Genomic DNA, 27,730 nt, shown 5'->3' on the forward strand with positions numbered 1-27,730 from the left:
GAAACTGGAGCACCCGGAGGAAACCCAAGCAAACATGGAGAGAACATGCAAACTCCACACAAAAATGCCAACTGACCCAGCCAAGGCTCGAACCAGCGACCTTCTTGCTGTGAGGCGACAGCTCTACCTTAATAAATATTTCAAACCAAAAAAATGTAAACATTACTTTTTATACATGCTTTTAGTACATTTATTGATTTATTTTTATAAACATTCATTTAAAGATTTGCAATGACAGAGCAGTTGTATAGGTGTCTCATGTCATATACAATAATAAAGCCATCTATTATACAATTGTCCATCGGCTAGTAATTCAAGTCTTTTGTGAACAGTAAAAATAACAAAAAATAAATAAATATATATATATATATATATATATATATATATATATATATATATATATATATATATATATATATATAAAATAAATGTAATAAAATAAAGTCTTTCAAGATATATTGTCTAAAAACTGCCATGGAGGATTCCAGATATGCCAAAAATCAAGGTCATAAGTCAGTTTTTCTAAGGGTAAGAAACTGACATTATGACTTATCCACATATTGACCAAAGGAAAGTTAGGGGTGGACCACAACAGAAGAACATTTTCTAACTAGATACGCACAAAAGTCAAACAGATTCTAGTCCATGACTTAGGTGTAGATTTTACAATTCAAAGGATAAATAACTGGAGATGGGGCAATAATCTTCTGAACTAATTTGTTGTTTTCTTCCCAGTATGTCTTAATCATGTTACAGTCCCAGAATACAAGCATCACAGTACCAACTTTGGATTTGCACTTAAAACAACATTGAGAAACATTAGGAAATATCTTCTTTCTGTTCTAGCTCGTGGTTTGTCACCTTTGAAAAATATGCCAGAACAGACTGAAAGCCATTGCTCTCCGCTAAAATTTGTTCCACAATCTTACTCCCATATAACTTTCGAGGAGGTAAGGGAAGAACACCCTACATTAGATAACATTGGAGTAAAAAATATATAGCTTATATATATAATATATATATAAAATAAATATAATTGTTTTTCCATGTCAAAAAGATCAAGGCGTATTCTGCCATCCTTAAGGGCCGATTCTAGAAAATGTCGTAGTTGCAAAAATTTGTTAAGGTCGTTATTTGGTCAATAAATTCCTGTTTTAATAACTGAAATGATTTCAGGTTCCTGTTGGTAAATATCTGATCTAACTCCAAAATCCCCTTTAGTCGAAAATCAGTGTTCTGAATAGCAGAGAGTGGCTCAGGGTTACACCAAATAGGAGATTTTAAGGAAATAGTATAAGGAATATTCAAATACTTTACCACATCTTTCCATGCCAAGAGTGTGTTTGATACTGTAAAGATGCTGAATACAGAGTCAAGTTTATGTTCACTTTTATAATACAAGTTTATGTACACTACATAATAAATGGTAAAATACATGAATTTGGGGAGCTTCTTTATTTCTTTATTTTAAAGTAAAAAAATTATAAAAATTTTGTTAACAAATAATTTAGATTACTAAAAGTCCAAAAGAAAACATCAGAGCCCAGTTATAAATACAAACAAAATAAATTAATAAAGAACACAATGACTATTCATGGTTTCAACGTAAAGTCTTTATTTTAAGATTCGAAGACTTGATAACCAAGTTTGATTTTCTTTCTGACTGAACTTACAGTGTAGCAAACACAGACAAAGAAAAAACAAAGTAAGAGAGAGTGGCAAAATCCATCCTAAATGTAAAATTAGGACTGAATCAATCCAGTTTGTTCACTTACATGTGAAGTTGTCCTCTTGACCGTTTCCAGGCTTTGATATGCTACAATATTAGCGACACAAGAATGGATCATCTGGAGTTGTGCTGGACTGAACATCGAAACAGACAAAACACGCTCCAACAGTGGCCTATTCATAGGGGTCTTAACAAAAACAGCTCGGGAGCGAACATTATTCCACAATCCTGAAGTTGGAGGTGTTTCTGTTATGCATCCATTGAGTAATATCATTAACATGACCTAAAACCGAGGAACAAAACCCATAATAATAAACTACACTTGAAGGGTCCATCCCTCTCCATGCTGAAACACTTTAGCCCTATAAATGTCAAATACTGTCATCATCAAATATAGTACAGGTGGCATTCATTAATACATCTTCTTTGTTGTTGTTGTTGTTGCTGTTAATACAATAACAGTTAAAAACAAGAGTGAATGCTGGTCTCCCTGATAGGGTAACGAAAAAAAGAGGCAGCGTTAGTTCATTCTGAGTCACACGGACAGTCAGTCACTCACCGCCGGGTCCCCTTGCACTTCAATTCAACTTAAAAACAACAAAACAAACGGTAAGAAAAATCACATTCCACAGTCACCGTAAACAAACAGCTAAAACTCATCCTATAAGCGACCTGTAACAGATTGCGTTCTGCTCAACTAGATAAAGCCAACAACACTTGACCACTCAGATCCACACGCTTTATAACTTATGCTCTACAATTGGCGAATAATCACCAGAGACCAGATGAAGAAGGTAGGTTATTGTATGATCTATCAACAAGGACACTTTCCCAGAGTCTGAGGCATCGGTTTTGTCAGATTTGGCATTAAACAAGCATGGAGAGCAAGGAATGAAGCGATCCCACAGATGCAACCAAAGCCGTAACCACCTTGTAGACACTAAAATATTTTGATCATTTGATTTTTTTTAGTGGTTCCTTAAATTATTACTTATTATGAGCATACTTGCTTGGAGAGTACTGTATATGAATAGCGCCTATGAAGCATTAAGGTTGAAGCCCTGGTATACTTTAAGAGAAATTGACTTTGAAAAAGCAGTTCGAATCAAAAGAGCAAACTGAGCTTTCTTCAGCTGATAAACAAGTTTGGATTACAATTTTGCAATGATGGTGATGTCATAAGTGGGTGTGACTCTGTGACCCCTGTTCAGTCTGTTAAAGTCAGACATCCAAGGTTAAAAATATACTAAAAACTGCACTATTGTGAAAACGGAAGCGTAATTTTAATTTGAAGTAACGCTAACACTGTTTATTTCATGTTTAACACTGTAAAGCTGCCTACTTCAAAGTAATATACTGTATAAAGTGCTAAAAAAATAAATGTGACATGATTTGACTAAAGAGCCAAGTTGCGGGTGAAGCAGACTCCAGCTAGTGAAGTGCTGAGCAGGTAAACCTCACTCCTCTGGCCTCTAAAGGTGCTCTAGCGACAGACATTAAAGGTCATGGTCTTTAGCCACCTTTTTAGAGCAACCGACTCCCATACAAAGAATCGGCAGGTTCAATCCCAGCTCAGAGCGGGTTGGATAGTGTAGGACCGGCAAGGTTACATTGGTGGCGTGACTTGGATGGGAGTGAGGTTTGGGGGGGTGAGTGAAGCAGACGTCAGCTAGTGAAGTGCTGAGCGGGTAAACCTCACTCCTCTGACCGCTAAAGATGCTCTAGCGACAGACACCAGAGGCCATGGTCTTTAGCCTCCTTGTAAAAGCAACCGACTCCCATACAAAGAATCGCCGGTTCGATCCCAGCTCAGAGCAAGCAGGGTAGTCTAGGACCGGCAGGGTTACATTGGTGCCATGACCCGGATGGGAGTGAGGTGTAGGTGGGTGAGTGTAGCAGACGTCAGCTAGTGAAGTGCTGAGCAGGTAAACCTCACTCCTCTGACCTCTAAAGGTGCTCTAGCGAGAGACATTAGAGGTCATGGTCTTTAGCCTCCTTGTTAGAGCAACCGACTCCCATACGGAGAACAGGCAGTTCAATCCCAGCTCAGAGCGAGCCGGGTAGTGTAGAACCGGCTGGGTTACATTGGTGCCGTGACCCGGATGGGAGTGAGGTGTAGGTGGGTGAGTGTAGCAGACGTCAGCTAGTGAAGTGCTGAGCAGGTAAACCTCACTCCTCTGACCTCTAAAGGTGCTCTAGTGACAGACACTAAAGGCCATGGTCTTTAGCCTCCTTGTAAAGCAACCGACTCCCATACAAAGAATCGCCGTTCGATCCCACCTCAGAGTGGGCTGGGTAATGTAAGACTGGCGGGGTTATGTGGGTGCTTTCTTAACTGCTGTTTTCTCAGCGCTGTCACTTTAGTTGTATGTTTATTCTGACATCTGGAAGAAAGCAAACAGTATGGGCAGCACTGGGATATTCGCTAACTGTACTTTAAAATGTCTTTTATCCTCTAAATTATGAACGAGAAACAATTTCGCTAAGAGTATACCGAGGTGCTAAGAGTATGCCAGCAATCTTCTAGGGCTGTAAATCGTCCTCCTACTTACAGAGGCATTCATAATGAAGATGTTTTCTGGGCTTTGATGCAAGTGATGCAGTCTGAATGAATGCATATTCTGATTATGTATAGCAGATGAGATGTTTAAACCTTTACATTTTGGTTTTAATCCCTGACCAGCATGCCACTATGCTGGGAATTTCAACACTGGTGTAGCATTTATGTAATCTTGCTTATTATTTAGGCCTTCCAAAAAAAAAATTAAGAGATGATTTGAGTTGTTTCCTCTTTTTTTTCTTCATTTAAAACAGTACACTAAAATGTCTAGAGTCACTCTGGCTCCATAAGCAAGCAGGGTTAACATACATTTGCACACTTGTACATTATACATACGTACATAAATATACACTTACGTCTGTGCATATGTATGTACAAAGAGACACTTAAAATGGACATACGTATAATTCTATATGTGTACACATACACAAAGTTACAGCATACATGTTAAGTGCTAGATTTCCAAGTATAGCTACTGCAAACCCAGTTTTGGCATGCTGGGCTGCCATGGCTACGATAATACTGGTAGGCAGGATAACACAGTTTATGAACAACACATAGTTTACACATTTCACCCTTGAGGATTAAGGGAGCATGGGTTTGATACTTCATGTTTCGTGTGTGTTTGAAGACCGTTTGGGTTTCAGCAGCTATGTACAGAGGCAATGCCCACAGTCCAGTGTGAGGCCAGAGAGAGCGGAGCTTGTGCTAGTTAAAGAGCCTCTCGGCTGCCGGTCATGCGCTGTCAGTCCGACAGAATGTGCACGAAGGACATTGGGAAGACCCCTTTCCTTTCAGGCTGACCCTCTATGTGCCCGATCTGTGAAAATGCAGGTTGATTTAATTGGATACATTAATTGGATACTTATAAATAAATAAATCTGCTGTGCATTTACTCTCCCTCAGGTTAAGATGATTAAGGTGACTTTTTCTTATGTAAAACATTACAGAATTTGCTGAAGCCGCTTTTCCATTGCACACAACAAACGACAAACGACAGACCGGAAGTTATTCATTTCCAACAGAGAGTAGTCCGAGAGCTGCGTGGAGTTCTGATCATCCCTGTTTACAGAAAATTTGAATCTGATTTGAGTTGCGAATATTTGAACTTTTGCAACTAGATCATATGCGATTGGCCGACTGGACGTGATGTATTCCAGTGTAGTTCAATCAGGTCCATGTGCGTGAGATGAGAATTATTTTTTGTTTTTTCTAACTTTTTAAAAAAGAAAAAAAAGCCTATACAGTGGTCCCTCGCTATAACGCGGTTCACCTTTCGCGGTCTCGCAGTTTCACCGATTTTTTTAGTGAAATTTGACATGCTTTTTTTTTTTTGCGCATTGTGTTCTGCATCCTGATTGGCTGTAGACCAGCGGTGTCAAACTCATTTTAGCTCAGGGGCAACATGGAGGAAAATTTATTCTCAAGTGGGCCGGACTGGTAAATTCATGATATATATATAACTTAAAAACAACAACTTCAGATTGTTTTCTTCATTTTAATACGATCAACATTAAACATAAAGCTGGAGCCTGAGGACAACACAATCTCACAGCAATGCGTAACTTTTTGATTTAGTAGCTAATTCATATGATCTCATTCGTACAATTTTGTACGATCTGCTTATCCACCAATGACGTTCGTGTTTAGGGGGTGTGGTTGGGTGCCACGCCTCCTCCTTTTATATCATACATTTTCGTCTGACTGAACTCATACGAATTAGCCACTAAAATGACCAAACGTGAAATAGTTACGTTTCTATGTGAGATCACCTCAGTTGGTATTGCAGGTCATAGATGTGGTCTTTCTTTTTGAGAAGGGTGTCACGCTGATGCTAATTCAGGCTTCTGGATTGGATGAAATCAACAGTTTGCAATTGCACAATCCAGTGGTCACAATTGGAACAGCAGTTTCTTTTATTGAAAATTTGCATCTCATTTTTATACTTTACAGAATCATCTTGCATGCCGGATTAAACCCATACATTTGACACCCCTGCTGTAGACCGTTGTTATTAATCTCCTCCATGTCTCGTACAGCACAGAATGTGTTCAGCTTGCCAAATAACATGAATCTTCGATTGATAGAAGTGTGAGTTTCAAGGATCAGCTTTTTTTTTTTATTATTTTTTGTGGTTTTCACCTTTATTAGATAGGACAGTAGAGAGTATTGACAGGAAAGCGCCGGGAGCAGACAGAGGGGAAGGATCGGCATAGGGCCGCAAGGCGGAATCGAACTCAGGTCGCCATGAGCACCGGAGTGCATGTGTCAATGCACTAACCACTACACCACTGGTGCCGACTTGAAGGATCAGTTTTAACTGTCCGCAGCAATACCATCATAAAGGGGGGTGACACACCGGATGTGCTGCACCACGCAGCGCCATGCAAACATAGGTTTCAGGGTACCCACACTGGCGCCGCAAGTCGGCGGCTGTCTGTGGTGCCCAGCTACAACTCGGCACACAGTTCATATTTCTGCCGCACCACAGAGAGCCATCTGAATAATTTTAAATAACTCGCGAATGTGCGAGTTCGTGTTTACGTTGAACTGTCATGTGTGCGGCACCTCTGCTGTGACCCCCTTGAGGAGGGAGTCTGCTTTCTCTTTGTGGATCAGTGACTGCAGGAAAAAGAACATTATGCTGGACACCAATATTATCCGCACTAAAGCTAAAAAGCTTTATGAACCTTTTGTATTTAAAAAAACATATTTCTATTCATAAATGAGTTAAAAAATAGTATTTCAAATGCTGTCTCCACATTCCCAATCTTTTGCGGTCTATGAATTTCTAGTATTTGTTCATTCATTCATTCAACCATGGTGAACACACTTGCTCTTAGTTTTGCACTCCTTTATTTCTGACACCACGAGAATCAGCTTCTCTCCCACGGTGCACGACAAAACTGAAAATTCTGTGTGACTGCCACAAAGGGGCGTATTCTGACTGTGGTGTGCAGTGGAAAGGCGTCACAAGACTTTTATTTCAATATGTTAGTAAGGGGTGGGGCTTTCTTTTTGCACATCATTCACTCATAGCAAACTAATGGTAAGAGGGCCGTGGTTAAGAATATTGTGGCTGAAGCCGTCAAACTGACATCAACATGAAAACAACGCCACTCCAAATGCAGAAGCAAATGGTCAGACTTTGATTGAAGAACTCAACTTGCACTTTATGAATCACCAGTTTCATTTAAAAAATCTTGTTCTACTGAAAAGAAAAAGCCATCTACATTTTGGATAGCCTGACGATAAGTAAATTAAAAGCATTTTTTTCTTTTAGGTAAACTTCCAATTTAACAGTATGTTAAGTAAATGAACAGCAGATTTTCTTTTGTGTGAACCACCACGTTAACAGTATACACTGGTTGAAACTACATGGCACATGTTTACTTACCCACCACTCCTGGTCTTCCTCTCCTGTGACAATTATAACCTCGCCCTCCGCAAAAGTCAACTCATCGTCATTGTCTGCCTGGCAATCATAGATGGTTTTCACACGCTTTGCTTTGTTTTTTGCCTGCAAATGACATGGACTCCAGTTATTTTAGTGTTAAACCTGTAGACATTTATTCATTTATTCATTTTTCTTCAGCTTATTCCCTTTACTCATCAGGAATCACCATAGCGGAATGAACCGACAACTTATCCAGCATATATTTTAAGGATTTGGATTAGATGCATAAGAAACTAGTAATACACACAGGAACTGTTTTAGGACAAAAAACAGACAAATGTCTTGTGATACATCTGAACAGTGTTTTTAGGCGTGGTCTCCAAAAATAAGCAGAGTAACTGACTCTGGTCTGTTGAATTATTAGAAAATGATGCACACCTGCCTTTCCACTCCCTTTATAATAACTGAATGGCCGACATCAATTATTCCTTATAATAATTTAACTTTTTAAATATTACAATTTAAATTATATTAATACAAACATAACAGGAGGCATTCCGCCAGTCATAAGTTTTATATGATCTTTCAAAAAATGTTTATATTTACTGATTTGATTCTCAGGAAAAACATATATTAATAATAATAATTATTATTATAATTATTATTATTATTATTATAATAATTATTATTATTATCAGTAATAATAAAAACAGGCGATGCAGTGGCGCAATAGGTAGTGCTGTCGCCTGACCGCGAGAAGGTTGCTGGTTCGAGCCTCGGCTGGGTCAGTTGGTGTTTCTGTGTGGAGTTTGTATGTTCTCCCGGGTGCTCCGCTTTCCCTCACAGTCCAAAGACAAGCGGTACAGGTGAATTGGGTAGGCTAAATTGTCCGCAGTGTATGAGTGTGAATGAGAGTGTGTGGGTGTTTCCCAGAAATGGGTTGTGGCTGGAAGGGCATCCGCTGAGTAAAACGTGCTGGATAAGTTGGCGGTTCATTCCGCTGTGGTGACCCCGGATTAATAAAGGGACTAAGCCGAAAAGATTAGGGCATCCGCTGCGTAAAACATATGCTGGAATAGTAAGCGGTTCATTCCACTGTGGCGACCCGTGATAAATAAGGGACTAGGCCGAAGAAAAAAATTAATTAATGAATGAATAAATGAATAATGAAGAAAAAAAAAAGCTTTAAATATTGTATAAAATGCCTTTTTATAGCAAAATGCCCCTTTTTTGTAAGGTTTAAAATCATAAAACAACAGCAATTCATAAAATAAGATTTAAAAAAGATTTTTTAAGTGCATCTATTTGTGTCAAAGACGAAAAAGGGCATCAAAATAATGCATATGTACTACATTTTTATATTTATGTATACATATCATAATAAATATGTCTCTAATACACTGAATGATGATGGAACGTTTGTTGACGTCTCACGTTTGACCCATATAAGACTGTCTAAAGTGCCTTTTACTCACTACTGTGTTAATTTTGCGTGGCATCGGGACCGGCATCTCCAAGGTTCCTGCGGGCGCTCCGTTAGTGTCCTCGCTGGCCTGTCGGGGCGAGAGCTCCTCCTGCTGGCTGGATGACTCCGTCAGCTGGGGCTTCGGACTAGTTTCCTCCTGCGTCGACTGCCTCTGTGTGGCCTCAGACGCTGAACACACGGCCGGTTTGGAAGGCAGATCACTGATCTGCGGCTTAGGGGGAAGATCCTTAAGCTGAGGTTTCGGGGGCAGGTCAGAAAGCTGAGGTTTCGGTGGTAAATCCGACAGTTGTGGTTTGGGGGGAAGATCTGATAGTTGCGGTTTGGGGGGAAGGTCTGAGATGTGCGGTTTCTGCGGGACCTCCACAGGCTGGGATCGTTCTGCGACCTGTGGGATTTTAGGTGGAGGCTCAGTGGGTCTGGTTATTGTATCTGAGGCTCTGGTGGGAGGCGCGTCCTGGGCCTGTGGGGGTTTCTGAAGGACATCAGGACCAGACTTGTCCACTGATGGGAGGTGGATTGTGTCAATCTTTCGTAGTGCCACTGAAAGAGAAACATAGGTTTATTAAACAGGGTATATGCAGGAATGCTAAAGGTCATTTCAATACCTTTTTAAGACTTTTTTTAAGACCTTCTCAGAATATTTTGAGACCTCAATGCCACTTCAAATTCTAATCAGTATCAAACCTTTAACTTGTTAAACAGTTGTTAATAAACAGTTGTAGTTAAATAAATCAATGGAGCACAACTATGCAACAGAACTCAGATAAGCTTGGAGGAAACAAAGCTTGAGAGAATTAATTACGCGGTTGTTTTCAGCGATAGGCTTCAGCTACTGTTTAATCTCATCTTTCTTCAACCAGGAATACGCAAACTTACATTTTCTAATTTTGCCGTTTGTTTCGCTTAATGGTTTCGCTACATGTGGAGAGCATCACATCACCATCCCGCGTTTGTCGCAAATAACGTGACTTCACCCGGACGGAGGAGCTTGGCCAGATATGCCCTGGCCATAACCAATCACATGGATTGACGACGCCATTGTTAATATTAGGAAGAAAATAAATATATTAATGCTTTTTTGGACACTTTGGACAACGCTTGAACAAAATTTCAGACTGTTTGGAAATGAAAATCGGGTTGACGTCAGAACCCAACATCAGGCTGACGTCCAACCTAAAATCTACCAAATATTAATGTCTAATCATGTTACACTATGACGTTGTGTGGACGTTACCACTATGACATTTATCTGACGTTGGATTTTGGTCACTTTCCAACACAATCTAAAATCAACCAAATATCAACGTAATTTGTCGTCGCTATTGGATATCAAAATAACGTTGTCCTTAGACGCTGGCTAGACATTGAATTTTGGCCTGATGTCATGACCTAAAACTAACTTAATATTAATCTTATGATGTTGTGTGCCTGCTGGGTCACCTTATGGCATCTGTTTTCAATTAATCTTTATATCATTTGGAAGTGGACTGAGACCTATCAGTTTAGTAGTCTGCTTCCAATTATTTAGTGTGCACCCACATTTGGATAGCAGTGCTCACACTTATTCAAATGAACTGCACTAACACAGCAATCGCACCAGAGTTTCAAGAGTTCACACTTAGCTGATGATTGATTATAAAGCTTGTTTGGCATGCTGTCCCAGGAGAGAGCCCTGAGCTCATAAGATCCTCAAGCCCGGGGTTCCCTCCCGTTTGCAAGGCGAGAGGGGAGTTTGAGCTCAGGTAGATCTCGAGAACTCCCCTGCTGTAGTAGTTAATGAACAGATTGCTCTTAAGAGATAACTACATACTGGGAGCATGTCTATGGTGCTGATTTGGATTAGTCAATTAACTTAAGTTGCATGTTTTTGGACGATGGGAGGAAACCGGGGAACCCGGGGGAAACCCATGTGAGCACGGGGAGAACGTGTAAACTCCGCAGAGAAACGTCGGCTGGCTTGGTAAGGACTAGAACCAGTGATGTTCTTGCTGTGAGGCAACAGTGACTTCACTTGTTTTTAATTGAACCAAACCTGCCAAGAGTGAACGAACCCTTAATGTCATAAAAAACAAACCTTTTTGAGGTAGTTTGGGAAGAACTCGTGGGCCGAATGTTGCTTTTGTGTTCATAGAAGTAGTGCTGAAAAAAAATCAGACAAACAAAATCTTCATGGTGGATTCATAAAGATAACATCAAATTGAAATGCTTAAACTTTAAAGTTTTAAAGGTTAAAGGTAAAGGTTTACAGTAAAGGCTTACAATGTTTATTTTGCCAAACAGGATAATTAAATTGTAAAACCAAACACTGTCATACATTTACAGAGGAACACTGGCAGTAGAGAATGAAATTAGTGTCAATCAGAAAATGTAAAACCTCAAGTTTTTCTAATTAAGACTGCAGCATTTTCATCAGTGTGAAATTCAACTGAAATTCAGAGATTCAGCATGTCCAAAAGTCAGCACCTTTGCTGCTGCTGGATTCCCTCAAACTTGTTGGCCGGGGATGTCCGATTTGCAGAAGGAGGTGTGGACTCACTTCCTATGAGGTTCAAAATAAAACAGGAAGTGGTTTAAAGTGAGTTTGAAGTTCCCTTATTTTATTGGTCATATCTTACACTCTTGTTTTTGTGCCCCAGCAACTATCATGTTATCAAAACAACCTTAAAGATAAAGATGATGCTTTAAATTACGTTATCAGATTCTAGCTCAGTATGTTTAGTTTTTTTGGAAAATATAAAAACTGTGGACAGTGATTGGGAAAACCTTGAAAATATAGAATTTATATAGACACAAATATAGAATTTAGTGTCCTCAAACATTTTAAAAAGCATATCTAACATAATAGACATGTTACACTATTACTTAACATGCAATGAAAGTAGCAAGATATTTTTGATCACATCTAATGAACCTAGCATGGAAAGCATCAACACAATCAAATACAAAAACAGCATTAAATATAATTAAAATGGTGATTGTAACCTGTTCTGCTACAGAATTCTTTATATTCTTGACCATATTTGAAAAAACGATATACAGTGTATCCGGAAAGTATTCATAGTGCTCCACATTTTTAATGTTACAGCCTTATTCCAAAATGGAGTAAATTCATTTATTTCCTCAAAATTCTACACACAATACCCCATAATGACAATGTGAAAAAAGAGTTTTTGAAATGGTTGCAAATTTATTACAAATAAAAAACCTGAAAAAAAAAAGTCACATGTACATAAGTATTCACAGCCTTTGTTCAATACTTTGTTGAAGCACCTTTGGCAGCAATTACAGCCTCAAGTCTTTTTGAATATGATGCCACAGGTTTGATACACCTGTCTTTGGCAATTTATGCTCATTCCTAATTGCAGTACCTCTCAAGCTCTATCAGGTTGGATGGGAAGCGACGGTGTACAGCCATTTTCAGATCTCTCCAGAGATGTTCAATAGGATTTAGGTCTGGGCTCTGACTGGGCCGCTCAAGGACATTCACCGAGTTGTTGTGAAGCCACTCCATTGATATTTTGGCGGTGTGCTTTGGGTCATTGTCCTGCTTGAAGATGAACCATCACCCCAGTCCATGGTCAAGAGAACTTTGAAGCGGGATTTCATTCGGGATGTCTCTGTACATTGCTGCATTCATCTTTCCCTCTATCCTGACTATTCTTCCAGTTCCTGCAGCTGAAAAACATCCCCACAGCATGATGCTGCCACCACCGTGCTTCGCTGTAGTGATGGTATTAGCCTGGTGATGAGCGGTGCCTGGTTTTCTCCAAACATAACGTCTGGCATTCACTCCAAAGAGTTCAATTTTAGCCTCATCAGGTCAGAGAATTTTGTTTCTTATGGTCTGAGAGTCCTTCAGATGCCTTTTGACAAATTCCAGGATAGCAGTGGCTTCCGTCTGGCCACTCTATCATACAGGCCTGATTGGTGTATTGCTGCACAGATGGTTGTCCTTTTGTAAGGTTCTCCTCTCTCCACAGAAGAACACTGGAGCTCAGACAGAGTGACCATCGGGTTAATGATCACCTCCTTGACTAAGTCCCTTCTCCCCCTGTTAGATGGCCGGCCAGCTCTGGGAAGAGTCCTGGTGGTTACAAACATCTTCCACTTACGGATGATGGAGACCACTGTGCTCATTGGAACTTTTAGAGCAGCAGAAATGTTTCTATAACCTTCCCCAGCCTTGTGCCTTGAGACAATCCTGTCTCAGAGGTCTACAGACAATTCCTTTGTCTTCATGCTTGGTTTGTGCTTTGACATGCACTGTCAACCTTGGGACCTTATATAGACAGGTGTATGTCTTTTCAAATCATGCCCAATCAACTGAATTTACCACAGGTGAACTCCAATTAAGCTGCTGAATCATCTCAAGAATGATGAGTGGAAACAGAATGTACCTGAGCTCAATATAGAGCGTCACGGCAAAGGCTCAGAATACTTATGTACTGTACATGTGATTTTTCAGGCTTTTTATTTGTAATAAATTTGCAACAATTTAAAAAAATCTTTTTTCACATTGTCATTATGGGGTATTGTGTGTAGAATTTTGAGGAAATAAATGAATTTACTCCATTTTGGAATAAGACTGTAACATAAAAAATGTGGAAAAAGTGAAGCGCTATGAATACTTTCTGGGTGCTTAGACTTTAATCCCAAATAACAAATTCAATAAATTATAAATTTTTATAATTGAATAAAATATTTATTTAAATAAAACATAAATAAAACTAAAAGTCATTTTGAAAAAATGAATTATTGAAAGCTTTTAAAAATAGCAGCCATGAGCTAATAATAGACATTACATGGAGATGAACAACTTTAACTCTCATTGTGGGGTGAGGAAAGAGAAAAACCACCACCACTATCAGCATCAAAACAACAGAACTGATTTTTTTAGTGGCAGAGTTAGCGACGAAACATTGTTTCTTCATCTACAAAACTGAACGCACCTTTGCTCTGTGGGCCCTGCAGTACGGGACTGGGGGGATCTGAGTGGGTGCGCTTGTGTCCGGGAGGTGGAGGAGGAGCTCTTTTCTTAGACAGAGTGGAGCTGCCTCCTGCACTCGATTGAGATCCTAGCGGCAGAGAGGTGGGTGGCCCACAGGACGGAGCTGAAACAGTGACCACATAACGCTGTGATGATTAAAGCAAGAGGACCCGAGTGCACCAGAGCACAAGGGCAAAGACAGTACCCCCATTATCATATGAGGAGTGTAAAGAGATATGCACATCCAAAATAATCAAGAACACGTCAATCAGGGGTGCAATTCCCAAACAACGACATAACTAGTGGCTGAACTATCATACTAATAGTTTCTCTATTTGAAGGCTCAAATGATTGCATATTACACCTCCCCCGCAATTAGAGTTAACATAAAGACGCAGGTACATGCAAATCTACAATCCCTCACCTTCCTAGGTTGCTTGTTTTACCATTAGGCCCATGCATACATAATTTAAAGGCATTTTACCTTTTGCAGGAGTCTTGCTGGCTATGGTGGGTCCCTCTGAGACTGGAGATGCAGGGGTTTCGGTGGAGGTGCTGTAGACAGGGTTGGCAAAGGCTCCATAGGACAGTCTCTGCTTGTCCCTGTGTCCTAAATATCCCGGCAGAGTTAATTTCTCCTGAGGAGACACGCTAGACGAATGGCAGAAGCTCTGAGGTCGAGGAGAACGTTCCTTCTTCACTGGACTGGGCTGAGGATTAAAAAAAAATGACACCACATCATTTGATTTTGAGAGTGGTCAACATCTTCTCCAAAACTTTGCAATTGCAATCAAATGCATTAGGTGGTGCTGTGGATATGTGGTGTTGAGGTGGAGGTGTGTGTGCTTTCATGTTCAAGTGTTGCAATGTTTTGACTCTTAATGGTGTTTTCGGTTCTCATGTGTCTAGTCACAGATCTCTGTAAATGAGGAGCCACTTTTACAATGCAATAAAATGTCATTTTGTGATACACTTTAAAACTCTCATTATTTTCTATGAATAGGTGCATTGTTGGCCTTTTAACACTCTATTGTTAACTGTTTAATGTGACTTATATAGACATGGGCAGCACAGTGGTGCAGTGGGTAGCACGATCGCCTCACAGCAAGAAGGTCACTGGTTCGAGTCCCGGCTGGGTCAGTTGGCGTTTCTGTGTGGAGTTTGCATGTTCTCCTCATGTTTGCGTGGGTTTGCTCCGGTTTCCCCCACAGTCCGAAGACATAGGTGTATAGGTATAGGTCACCAAATTATAGGTGAATTGGGTAGGCTAAATTGTTCATAGTGTATGAGTGTGTATGGATGATTCTCAGTGATGATTTGCAGCTGGAAGGGCATACGCTGCGTAAAACATGTGCTGGATAAGTTGGCGGTTCATTCCGCTGTGGCAACTCCAGATTAATAAAGGGACTAAGCCGAAAAGAAAATGAATGAATGAATATATAGACATTAATCTAGAGTTTCCCATAGGTTTTAAATATGCATTTATAAATGGTTTTATTTGTGCATTATCCTAATGCCAGCAATATATTTTTCAGGATTGTTGGAAAGGTTATTTTGGAAACATAATGTAGGGTAATAGTAAAGTTTGCCTGTTTAATATGGCAGTGTAACTATTTCAGTTACTTTATTAATAATTAATACATCATTAAAAGCATCAGAAAGCATTGGCTTAAAGAAAACAGTCAGATTTAACCCCTTTGAAATCGTTAACATTTTCATAAGTAACTGCAAATTTTCAAATTTAAGATCAGTATATACACTCACTGGCCACTGTATTAGGTACACCGGTCTGACTGCTCGTTAATGCAAATTTCAGCCAGTCACTTGGCAGCAACTCAATGCATTTAGGAATGTAGACATGGTCAAGACGATCTGTTGCAGTTCAAACCGAGCATTAGAATGGAGAAGAAAGGTGATTTAAGTGACTTTGAACATGGTATGGTTGTTGGTGGCAGACGGGTTGGTCTGAGTATTTCAGAAACTGATAAATCTACTAGGATTTTCACGCACAACCATCTCTAGGCTTTACAGAGAATGGTCCAAAAAACAGAAAATATCCAGTGAGTGGCAGTTCTGTGGGCGCAAATGCCTTGTTGATGCCAGAGGTCAGAGGAGAATGGCCAGACTGGTTCCAGCTGATAGAAAGGCAACAGTAACTCAAATAACCACTCGTTACAACCGAGGTATGCAGAAGACCATCGCTGAACGCACAACATGGCGAACCTTGACGCGGATGGCCACTCCTGTCAGCTAAGAACAGGAAACTGAGGCTACAATTCACACAGACTCACCAAAATTGGACAAAGGAAGATTGGAAAAACGTTGCCTGGTCTGATGAGTCTCGATTTCTGTTGCAACATTCAGATGGTAGAGTCAGAATTTAGTGTCAACAACATAAAAGCTGGGATCCATCCTGCCTTGTATCAACAGTTTCGGCTGGTGGTGGTGATGTAATGGTGTGGGGGATATTTTCTTGGCACACTTTGGGCCCATTAGTACTAATTGAACATTGTGTCAATGCCACAGCATACCTGAGTATTGTTGCTGACCATGTCCATCCCTTTATGACCACAGTGTACCCATCTTCTGATGGCAACTTCTAGCAGATAACGCACCCTGTCATAAAGCGCGAATCATCTCAGACTTGTTTCTTGAACATGACAATGAGTTCACTGTGCTTAAATGGCCTTCAAAGTCACCAGTTCTCAATCCAATAGAGCACCTTTGGGATGTGGTGGAATAGGACATTCGCATCATGGATGTGCAGCCAACAAATCTGCAGCAACTGCGTGATGCTATCATGTCAATATGGACCAAAATCTCTGAGGAATATTTCCAGTACCTTGTTGAATCTATGCCACGAAGGATTAAGGCAGTTCTGAAGGCAAAAGGGGTCCAACCCAGTACTAGTAAGGTGTACCTAATAAAATGACTGGTGATTGTATATTTATTATTACGCATTTACGCTTCTCAAATACTTTTATTATGTATAATATTTTTGCCCTTTTCATAGTAATGTACATGTTTTGTTTTCATGAAGGTATATTTTACCCTCATTTATTCACACTCAAGCTGTTCCAAACATATACAAGTTTCTTTTCCTGCTTTTTTATGGAACAACAACAATCTTTGCAGGTTTTGCACAAGTTTGAAACTACTTGAGGGTGAGTAAATGATGACATATTTTACATATTTTAGCAGAAAATTCATTTTCCAGCAACAAGCACTAAACTATGAATTGAGTCAAAATATCCTTGTACTTCTCATGCAGCTTATTATATTACAATAGCAGAGTAAAGTGGAGCTCCAGTACAGAGAGTTATGAGATAAAGTAGAAGGCGAATACACACAAACCTTGTCATCCAGGTCATCATCACTCTCATCAATCTCCTCTAGCCGCAGATTCCACTCATACTCCACGTGCACGTGAGGATTAAACCTCCCGGCTGCTGCCTCCACCAGCTGCACAATCCAATCACAGAGCCATTAACATAATACACTTCTAATGCCACAAAAGGCCATGTTTAGAGTCATTTAAAACACAATTGTTCAGTGAAGCTGCAGGTGGCTGCATGGCAAAGTTCTTCCCACTTAACAGAAAGAGAATACATCACTCACTAGCTCATCACACTGTGCATTTCTCAGTCGTCTGGCGATGTCCAATGCTGTCTCCCCATTTTGATTAACTGAAATAAAATACAGAAAGTCCATGTTTGATTTGCATATATAACATAGATTTAAACTGAGCAAGATGCAAAACTCAAAGCTTCCAGGTTAGGCGTGTCAGCTGCAGTGTATTACTTAGTGAAAATGAAAAGAATCTGAGGAATGAAACATATTGAAAGATGAGCCTCTAAGCATTCAGACAGACATGTGTCCCAGAGGCCTGTTTTTTCAGTTGAGATGAGTAAACCTCTGCAGAAGCTCAAATAATTCCTTGAGTGTATGTATATATATATATATATATATATATATATATATATATATATATATATATATATATATATATATATATATATATATATATATATATATACAGCAGTTCTGTCCGGTTCTTAAATCTGATTGTCTGATAGCCGTGTGGTATACTGCAAATAACAGCACTCGACCAGCCTCTTAACCCTTCACCCTTGTGTATTACTCCGCCCACAAAGAGCGACAACCAGAGGACACTCTACATTTTGACAAATATTGCAGCTGTTGGACAATATAATGTACTTTTGAGGCTTTTTTTAGTCGAGGATGTAGTTGTTTAGATTGCAACTATGCAAGTATGTAAGTATAGTGCTTATTTTAATTTATTTTAAATTTCTGAGAGACAATGCCTTTCAAAAGATGCCAAAAGACAGTGACAGCCAAACGATGGTGACAGAGACCGCATAATAAACCCTTAGAAGAGAAAAACAGTGCAATTTCATAATGATCAAATCCTTATTAAACAGGTAAATGACTTTCTAATGATGATCTCTCTCTTTTGTATGTTGTAGTGCTGGATTATACCATAGTAATATTGTGATCTCCCGATTGCAACAGAGAAATACTGGGAAATCTCTGTAGACTAAGATGGCATTTCATGCTGTTCAGACTTATAATCTTAAAATGTCAGCAAAAATCACCTGTTTTGTCATCCCTTTAGACATTACGCTAGAGAATCATTCAAATACTAGCTCTAAAATGAGTGAGCAACGGTTTCTGCTGTTCCGACATCAAATGCAGAGGTGAAGGAATCGCGAAAGAAAATAGTTCCTCTTATAAAATGGATTTAGGACTCTGTGTTTGATTTTCTTTTTTATACACACAATTATGCTGTCAAGCTGTTGTATAAATGTAATATCACATTTGTAGCAGTGCAATATGGCTAAATATCGTCACTAAAATTGAAGTCAAAATTATTAGCCCTTGTGTGAAAATTTTTTTCTTTTTTCAAATATTTCCCAAATGATGTATAACAAAGCAAAGAGTTTTTCACAGTATTTCCTATTTATTTTTTATTTCCTATTTATTATATATTTACTATAATATTTACTATAATATTTTCTATATTTTTTTCTTCTGGAAAAAGACTCGTTTGATTTATTTTGACTAAAATAAAATAAAAATTTTAATTTTTTTTAACCATTTTATTACTAGCATTACTATTAGCCCCCTAGCAATGTTTTTTTTTTTTTCGATTTTCTACAGAACAAATCATCATTATACAATAACTTGCCTAATTCCCCTACTTTGCATAATTAACCTAATTAACCTAGTTAAGCCTTTAAATGTGACTTTAAGCTGAATAACAGTATCTTGAAAAATATCTAGTAAAATATTATGTACTGTCATCATGGCAAAGATAAAAGTAATCAGAAATGAGTTATTAAAACTATTGTACTTAGACATGTTGAAAAAAAATCTTCCGTTAAACAAATTGGGGGAAAAAATTTACAGCGGGGCTAATAATTCAGGAGGGTTAATAATTCTGACTTCAGCTGTATATACTGTAATTTAAATATTTAAATTGTTAATGTCAGAGTGATTTTTTGGGGTCAGTGTAATTTAAAAAAATCATACCTTTATTTGGCTTAAATTTAAACTAAAATTTGTAATGAAACAAAAATTGTCTTTTTTATTCATATTGTGATATACATCCAATTTAAACAGTCCTAAAGTTAGAAAAAAAATCCTTTGGGATTCGTTTGGATCATAGGAAGATGGACATTGTTACCAAAATGAAGGAAAATTGATGAATGAATTAAAGATGAATAAAAATGAGAAATGCTCTGATAACCCTGCCCTAAAGACACTCTATGTGACCAGAAGTAAAGAAAAGTCGTTTCGAGGCGGGAGGTAAATTTATGGTATTTGATTAAAGATTATGGAATAAAGAAATTTTTACAAAATAATGAAGTGCACAGATACTTAGTTTACAATAGCAAGCACTACTTCTGTATATACATATGAAAACAAGAAGAGTTAATTTTGATTTCATAAAAGTCGCAGAAATAATAATAATAATAATAATAATAATAATAATAATAATAATAATAATAATGATAATAATAATAATGATGATAATAATAATATTAATAATAATAATAATAATAATAATAATGATAATAATAATGATAATAATAATAATAATAATAAAAATAATAATAATAATAATAATAATAATAATAATAATAATAATAATAATAATAATAATGATAATAATAATATTAATAATAATAATAATAATAATAATAATGATAATAATAATGATAATAATAATAATAATAAAAATAATAATAATAATAATGATAATAATAATAATAATAATAATAATGATAATAATGATAATAATGATAATAATAATAATAATGATAATAATACTACTACTACTACTACTACTACTACTACTAATAATAATAATAATAATAATAATAATAATAATAATAATAATAATAATAATAATAATAATAATATAAAATAACTGCAGGAATTTATTTAAAGTTTTAAATAAACTCTGACAAACAATAAATCAATTGAACAAGTTTAACATAATAATAACATCACATTTAAATTTGCCTTTTTTCATTTCTTCTGTGTCTCTGTCAAAACATTGTCAGTGTGTAGTAAAGCTAATCTACTTACCCAGGTCAATAGACGGTTTTCCCCTGAGCAGCAGTTTGAGACACTCTGGCTTCTCATATGTGCAGCAGTAATGGAGAGCAGCGTTTCCACTCTCCGTCTGTCTGTCCAGAGTCCCACTGTACACACACACACACACACACACACACACACACACACACGCACGCACGCACACACACACACGCACACACACACACACACACACACACACACAAACATCAATCTTCACCATCCTGCATGTTAATCCTCTCCTAATGAGAAACAAATGCACACCACAGTTCTGTCTATTACCTGTTTTGGACAAGAAAGTCCACCAGGTGCAGTGAAGTCTGGTCTGATGTCCGAACAGCAAAGTGCAGAGCTGTTTCTCCTGGGTCCTGTACACAGAGAGTCAAAACCAAAAAAATTACTCCGAAATATTTGCATTCATTTACAGTGCATCCGGTAAGTATTTACAGCACTTCACTTTTTCCACATTTTTCAATACTTTGTTGAAGCACCTTTGGCAGCGATTACAGCTTCAAGTCTTTTTGAAAATGATGTCACAAGTTTGGCACACCAGTCTTTGGGAATTTTTGCCCATTCCTCTTTGCAGTACCTCTCGAGCTCTATCAGGTTGGATAGGAAGCGATGGTGTACAGCCATTTTCAGATCTCTTCAGAGATGTTCAATAGGATTTAAGTCTGGGCTCTGGCTGGGCCACTCAAGGACATTCACAGAGTTGTTGTGAAGCCACTCCATTGATATTTTGGTGGTGTGCTTTGGGTCATTGTCCTGCTGGAAGATGAACTGCCACCCCAGTCTGAGGTCAAGAGCACTCTGTAGCAGGTTTTCATTTGGGATGTCTCTGTACATTGCTGCATTCATCTTTCCCTCTATCCAGACTAGTCTTCCAGTTCCTGCTGCTGAAAAACATCCCCACAGCATGATGCTGCCACCACCATGCTTCACTTTAGTGATGGTATTAGCCTGGTGATGAGCGGTGCGTGGTGTTCTCGAAACATAACACCTGGCATTCACTCCAAAAAGTTCAATTTTAGTCTCATCAGGCCAGAGAATTTTGTTTCTTATGGTCTGAGAGTCCTTCAGATTCCTTTTGACAAATTCCAGGTGGGGAGTGACTTCCGTCTGGCCACTCTATCATACAGGTTGGTGGATTTCTGCACAGATGGTTGTCCTTCTGTAAGGTTCTCCTCTCTCCACAGAAGAACGCTGGAGCTCAGACAGAGTGACCATCGGGTTATTGATCACCTCCCTGACTAAGGTCCCACCTAAGCTCAAAATCCCCTCTCACCCTGCAAACGGGAGGGAGCCCAGGGCTCGAGGATCTCATAAGCTCAGGGCTCTCTTCCAGGACAGCATGCCAAACAAGCTTTATTATTAACCATCAGCTAAGTGTGAACTCTTGAATTATTGTTTCAAATATTATTTCTCAAATATGACGTAATTGTTTTACGTTCAATCCATTTAAAGCTCTAAAAACAATTCAGTTAAGACAACATGAAGGAATTGGGTGGAATCCAGCACTTTAAACAGTGTAGAAAATAATATGTAATTAACAAATTAAATGAAAAAAAAGTGAACATCAATCATTTGTCATTTTTCAGTGCATGTTCAAACATGGGGAAAAAAGTTGACTAACTAGCTAACTATATTGTATTTTGTTGCTTATATTTTGTGTACACTTCATATTGCTAATTTTTTTTTACTTTTCTTTAGTAAAAAAACTTAAGTCAGTGTTTTTCAACCACGTTCCTGGAGGACCACCAACACTGCATGTTTCGGATGTCTCCTTTGTCTGTCAAGCCCATTACACGTCTTTTTGTCTCTGCTGATAAGCAGGTGATCCTAATCAGGTGTGTTTGGTGGAGACTTTGAAAATGTGCAGAGCTGGTGGTCCTCCAGGAACGTGGTTGAGAAACACTGACTTAAGTAACATTTAGAAAGTTGTCAATGTTTAGCACTTTTCACATTCTAGACAACTGTAGTTCATATAAAATATTTCTGTTGCTTTTTGGGGCGGCTCTTTCCTAAAACCCCAACATTTTCTTTACTCAGAGTTTACATACAGATTTTAAGTCTGAAAAGCCTTGCTAAGAACTGAAAAAACTCTTTAACCTCAGGCCGGTCCCTTTTGGATGAAGCAGCACAAGTCATCTGTCCTGAAGTCAGCTGATATACTCTCAGATGAACAAATGACCATATTTCTCCAAATAGGGAGCGTATAAATCATTTAGTCCATGACAAACTATTAGTCAGAGATCAATACCTGTCCTGCTTCTGGGAAAGGATCCATTAGCTCCACTCCATCTGCATAAAGCTGAATGAGAGCCATCAGGTCTCGCGTTCTCACCGCCTCGTACAAGTCGCCCTGTCTGGCTGTGGCTGTAGTGGCCGTCCGCCGGGCGAACCTGTGCTCCACGTACTTCGCATTGATGTACTCCTTCCTCTCAGTCCTGAAGGGATGCATTTCAAAACAGCATTTCAAAGCACATTCTGCTGTACATTCATCAGAAGAATTCATCTTCGTCCTTCGCTGGAAACAAATCTCTGCTAAATATAATGAAATATGGATGATTTAATTTTTAGTCAAAGTATATTTGAACTCCTATGAGCTTTTAGGTTTATTATGCAAATTCTAAAAGGTAAAATATTTTTTTCTGGGTAGGTTTTGTTAATTAATATCAATCACATAAATATCAATATAAATTTGATGGTTTTAATTGCACTTGTAGGGTCAAAAGAGTAGTTTTAGCTACTCTATGGTCTACTCTAAAGACATGGCTGTCTACATGTCTTAATGTTTTCTAGGTAGGCTAGTACTTACATGTCACTTGATGGCGCTGGCTTTGGTGAAGGACATGGCAGATTCCCTTCTAGTATTTCATTGAAGCTACTGTTACCCACATTCTTAGCCAGCTGTGGAGAGATCACAAGAGGCTGTAAGTTAACATAACCAAGCATATATAGAATTTGGGTGACACGGTGGCTCAATGTTTAGCACTGTCGCTTCAAAGCAAGGAAGACACTGGATTGAATCCTGGCTGGGTCTGGGTCTGGAGTTTGCATGTTCTCCCAGTGTTTGTGTGGGTTTCGTCCGGGTGCTTCGGTTTCCACCACAGTCCAAAGACATGCGCTATAGGTGAATTGAATTAACTAAATTGGCCTGAGTGTGTGTGAGAGTGTATGGGTGTTTCCCAGTACTGGGTTGCGGCTGGAAGGGCATCCGCTGTGTAAAACGTATGTTGGATAAACTGGCGATTCATTCCACTGTGGCGACCCTTGATGAATAAAGGGACTAAGCCGAAGGAAAATGAATGAATGAATGAATGAATGAATGTAGAATTTGTGTGTGGCATCAAGTAGACACACATTCAGCCAAGAACTGATCTAAAAATAAAAACAAAAGTCATTAAAGTGTAAATATTGTTTATAAATTTATGATCCGTAAGACTATTTAAGGTAAGATGCTGTTTTTTGATGCACCTATAATTTTTTTCAGCTTTATGTAAAGTTTTTATTCAGACTAAATCAATAATTAAAAAAAATGTCCAAAATACACCTTTAACCCTTTATAGGGCCCTTATCAAAATACTCATCGGCAAACCCAGAGTTACCAGAATTAATTACCAGACTTTTGAACTTTTATGACTTAAATATATATTGTAATCAATGTAAGTTAAGTTCCTTGCCCAGTAGATGGTTAAGTGTTAATCACACTTTTTCAGTTTGTGTATGTGAATTTCAAATATAATACATATTTTAAAGGCTGATTTCTCAACAACAACAACAAAAACCCCATCACTGGGAAACACCCATACACACTCATTCACACACATAAACTACGGCCAATTTAGCTTACCCAATTCACTTATAGCGCATATCTTTGGACTTGTGGGGGAAACCAGAGCACCCAGAGGAAACCCATGTGAACAGGAGGAGTACATACAAACACTACACAGAAATGCCAACTGACCCAGCTGAGGCTCAAACCAGCGATCTTCTTGCTGTGAGGCAACAGCGCTACCCACTTCGCCACTGCGGCACCCTTCTGTAACATCATAAATGTCTATACTACCACTGCATCTTGGCTAAATAAAAGTATTCATTTCTTTATGAAAATAACATTTGACAAGCAAGAGCTCACAATAGTGATAATAATTTGTAAATAATGTATATATGAACATTTATATTACCAAGAGTTCAGAGGTTCCGAGTTTATCAAGCTCCATGGATTGGATGCGCGAAATATGGACTCCCATTTCCCTGTGGATCCCTGAACACTCGATGCACGTCAGGATGCCAAGGTTAGTGGATAACCATTTGGGCTCTAAAGTAGATGGAATGGGAGAACATTCAGTCTTTTATTGTAGCTGTGGAGGGCAGTGTGTCCTGCCATTCACTTGTGAGCCACAAGGTGGTGCAAACATCTATAATAACCCTGTCTTGATAACTTGTTGGTTACAATAGAGGAATTCCCATGATTGATTTCCAGTTAGATTAACAATCAATTAAACTGTTAATTGTTCATTTTAAAGCGATATTTCAAGCAAAAATGAAAATTCTATCATAATTTACTCACCCTTCACATGTTCAAAACCAATTTAACTTTCTTTTTTCTGTTGAACACAAAAGAAGATATTTTGAAGAATGCTGGAAGCTGGTTCCGTAGTATTTTTTCTTCCTACAATAGATGTCGGTGGGTCCCAGCAACCAGCATTCTTCAACATTTCTTCTTTTGTGTTCAACAGAAGAAAGAAACTCATGAAAGTTTAAAACCACATGGGAGTTTAAAACCATCAAGAGAACCACATGGGAGAGTAGATGATGAGATAATTTTCATTAATGCACCAGCATTACACAAGCATACACCAACAAATTAAATGATTTTACTGTGAATAAAGGGCTAGTAGGATTGTAAGGATCATCAACGATTGATCTCCTAATTGAAGCACTTAATCATTAAATGTAATGTACATATTAATATACAACGTCAATAGAGTCTCAGTAGTTTAACACTGGCAACTGGTGCATGTGTGTGTTCACGTGAGCAGTGTTTTGTTACTCTGTGTCATTTTCTTTCCAATTTTGAATTATAAGAAAAACTCTTGAGAATGTAAAATGGCCAATGTTTGGACACAATCATCTCAAAACTATGCATGTAAATGATGTCCATGCATAATTGGCCATCGATATAGTGAATCGATTTAAAGGATTCTATAAATCTAAAGGATTCAATGAATCTATAAATAGATTGTATCCCTACTTACTCCATTGACAAATAGAGGAAAAGTTGTGTCAGATTACATTGCAATTGACCCTTCGCTAAGCCACACCCGAGAACCGCTACACACCAATCGTGGCTTAGCAACCATACTCGCAGGTCTGTCAAGCTTTCGTGAGAGGGAAACAAGCCAAAGTGTTGTGCATATGAATTGCGCAAATCTGATACCGGTATCCTAAAAGATTAGGCGGGGTGGTGGATTTTTTTCCCTTTCCAAAACCTAAAACTCAAGGGGAGAAATGCCAGGCGTGAATCAAGCTCTGTCAGGGGCGCTAAAAGACCGGGGTTAAGTTGGTTTTGTTTTTGATATTCCTGACACATTCAGTGATAGGCGGCAATAACTCACACACATGTTACCCTGAAAAGATCTAAACTGTGTTTCCTACAAAAATACAAAGCAGGTTATGTTTCCCTGTCTTTCTTTTTTTTCGCTCGATATTATGAGAACTGTTCCGTTTAAGCCCTCGCAACAGTAATCATACTAATAGCAATCATATTTCCATCTGTTTCAAGCTACGAATATTTGAAATTACATATTAACAGAACAAAACCAAGATGTAATCACAATCTGAGCACTTGCGATCAATATACTTCACCCGCAGCGGCTTTTCAGTCATTCATAACCCTCATGTCTATGTCAGAGCTACAATTCACTGATGTTTTTGTCTGTCTTTTAGAGATTTAGTCATTGGTGACGGTGTTATACCGGGTTAGTGTTTGCTTTTATATTTGGTGTCTGATTAATATTTGCTGGTAGGGAAAATCTATTTGTTCACTTCTGCTATTTATACTTTGATTTGTATTTCAATTTATTTATTTTTTCCACTTAGCTGCAAATTAGAATAGAAACTGGATAAAGAGCACACAAACATGCTGACAGTTTTAGGTATTGTACATTGTATTGGGTCAGTGAAGCTAATATTCGGCACAAATCCATCAATTTCTCCTTTCTGACTGCTCTTTCTATGAATGAATTATGAAGAAGCACTTTCCATGCGTGTTTCCTTGTCGGTTAGTAACGCTATATTTCATTGCACAACAATTAATCTATCAGGCTTTTTAGCTAAAAAAGGGAAATCACGGTTTAATTTATAATTATTAGATTATTTTTAAATGTCACCTCTCCTGCTGTGCATGAACTAAGCTGTTGAATGGTCAGCGTATGAGGTGGCTAGGCTGACCAAGCTTCAGTTTTGATAAAATTATTTTCTAAGCAGTTGCGTATTATGTCGTGAATATATATATATACCTGTAATGCATGCTTCAGTACTTTTTTGTCTGGCTTTCTCAGATATCTCACCTGTTTGCCAAAAATGACTAATTATATCCCTGGGAATGTCTGACACCGACACATACTGTACTTATTGTAATAGATGTGCCAGGCGTGAAAGCTTGACAGGTGTAACAACAGTAACTAAAGAGGATGGGGCTTAGCGAAGGGTCAATTAGGACTGCACGATATAAAAAAAAAAAAATTGCAATATTTTATTTCATTTCCATTTATGTATTCAAATATGAATACCCTTTCACCAGAACTGCTCTATTTTTGAAGAAGTAATAATTTTAGATTGATTTGGATGATTTTGTAGAGGAGTGTATCTGCATAAAATTTGATTAAAAATAAACAAGCAAGTTAAATGCAACAGAGCACAGATGATTTATAATTTTCTAAGAA

The 27,730-nt window shown here is 38.2% G+C and overlaps 1 protein-coding gene across 1 annotated transcript in view; it reads right to left on the reverse strand.

Moving 5' to 3' along the window:
- Positions 1–1,598: 1,598 nt before the first annotated feature.
- The window catches only part of asap1a (ArfGAP with SH3 domain, ankyrin repeat and PH domain 1a), a 96,634-nt gene continuing 70,502 nt past the window's right edge, over positions 1,599–27,730 (reverse strand). Inside the window, exons 17-30 of the mRNA XM_056477383.1 lie at positions 24,968–25,101; positions 23,599–23,690; positions 23,041–23,227; positions 21,063–21,148; positions 20,775–20,890; positions 17,778–17,845; positions 17,514–17,621; positions 14,644–14,869; positions 14,122–14,283; positions 11,636–11,711; positions 11,247–11,311; positions 9,162–9,712; positions 7,687–7,809; positions 1,599–5,109 (exon numbers count right to left, since the gene is read on the reverse strand). Of these exons, the coding sequence (XP_056333358.1) occupies positions 5,035–5,109; positions 7,687–7,809; positions 9,162–9,712; positions 11,247–11,311; positions 11,636–11,711; positions 14,122–14,283; positions 14,644–14,869; positions 17,514–17,621; positions 17,778–17,845; positions 20,775–20,890; positions 21,063–21,148; positions 23,041–23,227; positions 23,599–23,690; positions 24,968–25,101 (2,069 nt within the window). The 3' untranslated portion in view covers positions 1,599–5,034. The remainder of the gene's footprint in view (positions 5,110–7,686; positions 7,810–9,161; positions 9,713–11,246; positions 11,312–11,635; positions 11,712–14,121; positions 14,284–14,643; positions 14,870–17,513; positions 17,622–17,777; positions 17,846–20,774; positions 20,891–21,062; positions 21,149–23,040; positions 23,228–23,598; positions 23,691–24,967; positions 25,102–27,730) is intronic.

Source organism: Danio aesculapii, chromosome 2 (assembly GCF_903798145.1).
Source record: "Danio aesculapii chromosome 2, fDanAes4.1, whole genome shotgun sequence".
NCBI classification, from domain to species: Eukaryota; Metazoa; Chordata; class Actinopteri; order Cypriniformes; family Danionidae; genus Danio; species Danio aesculapii.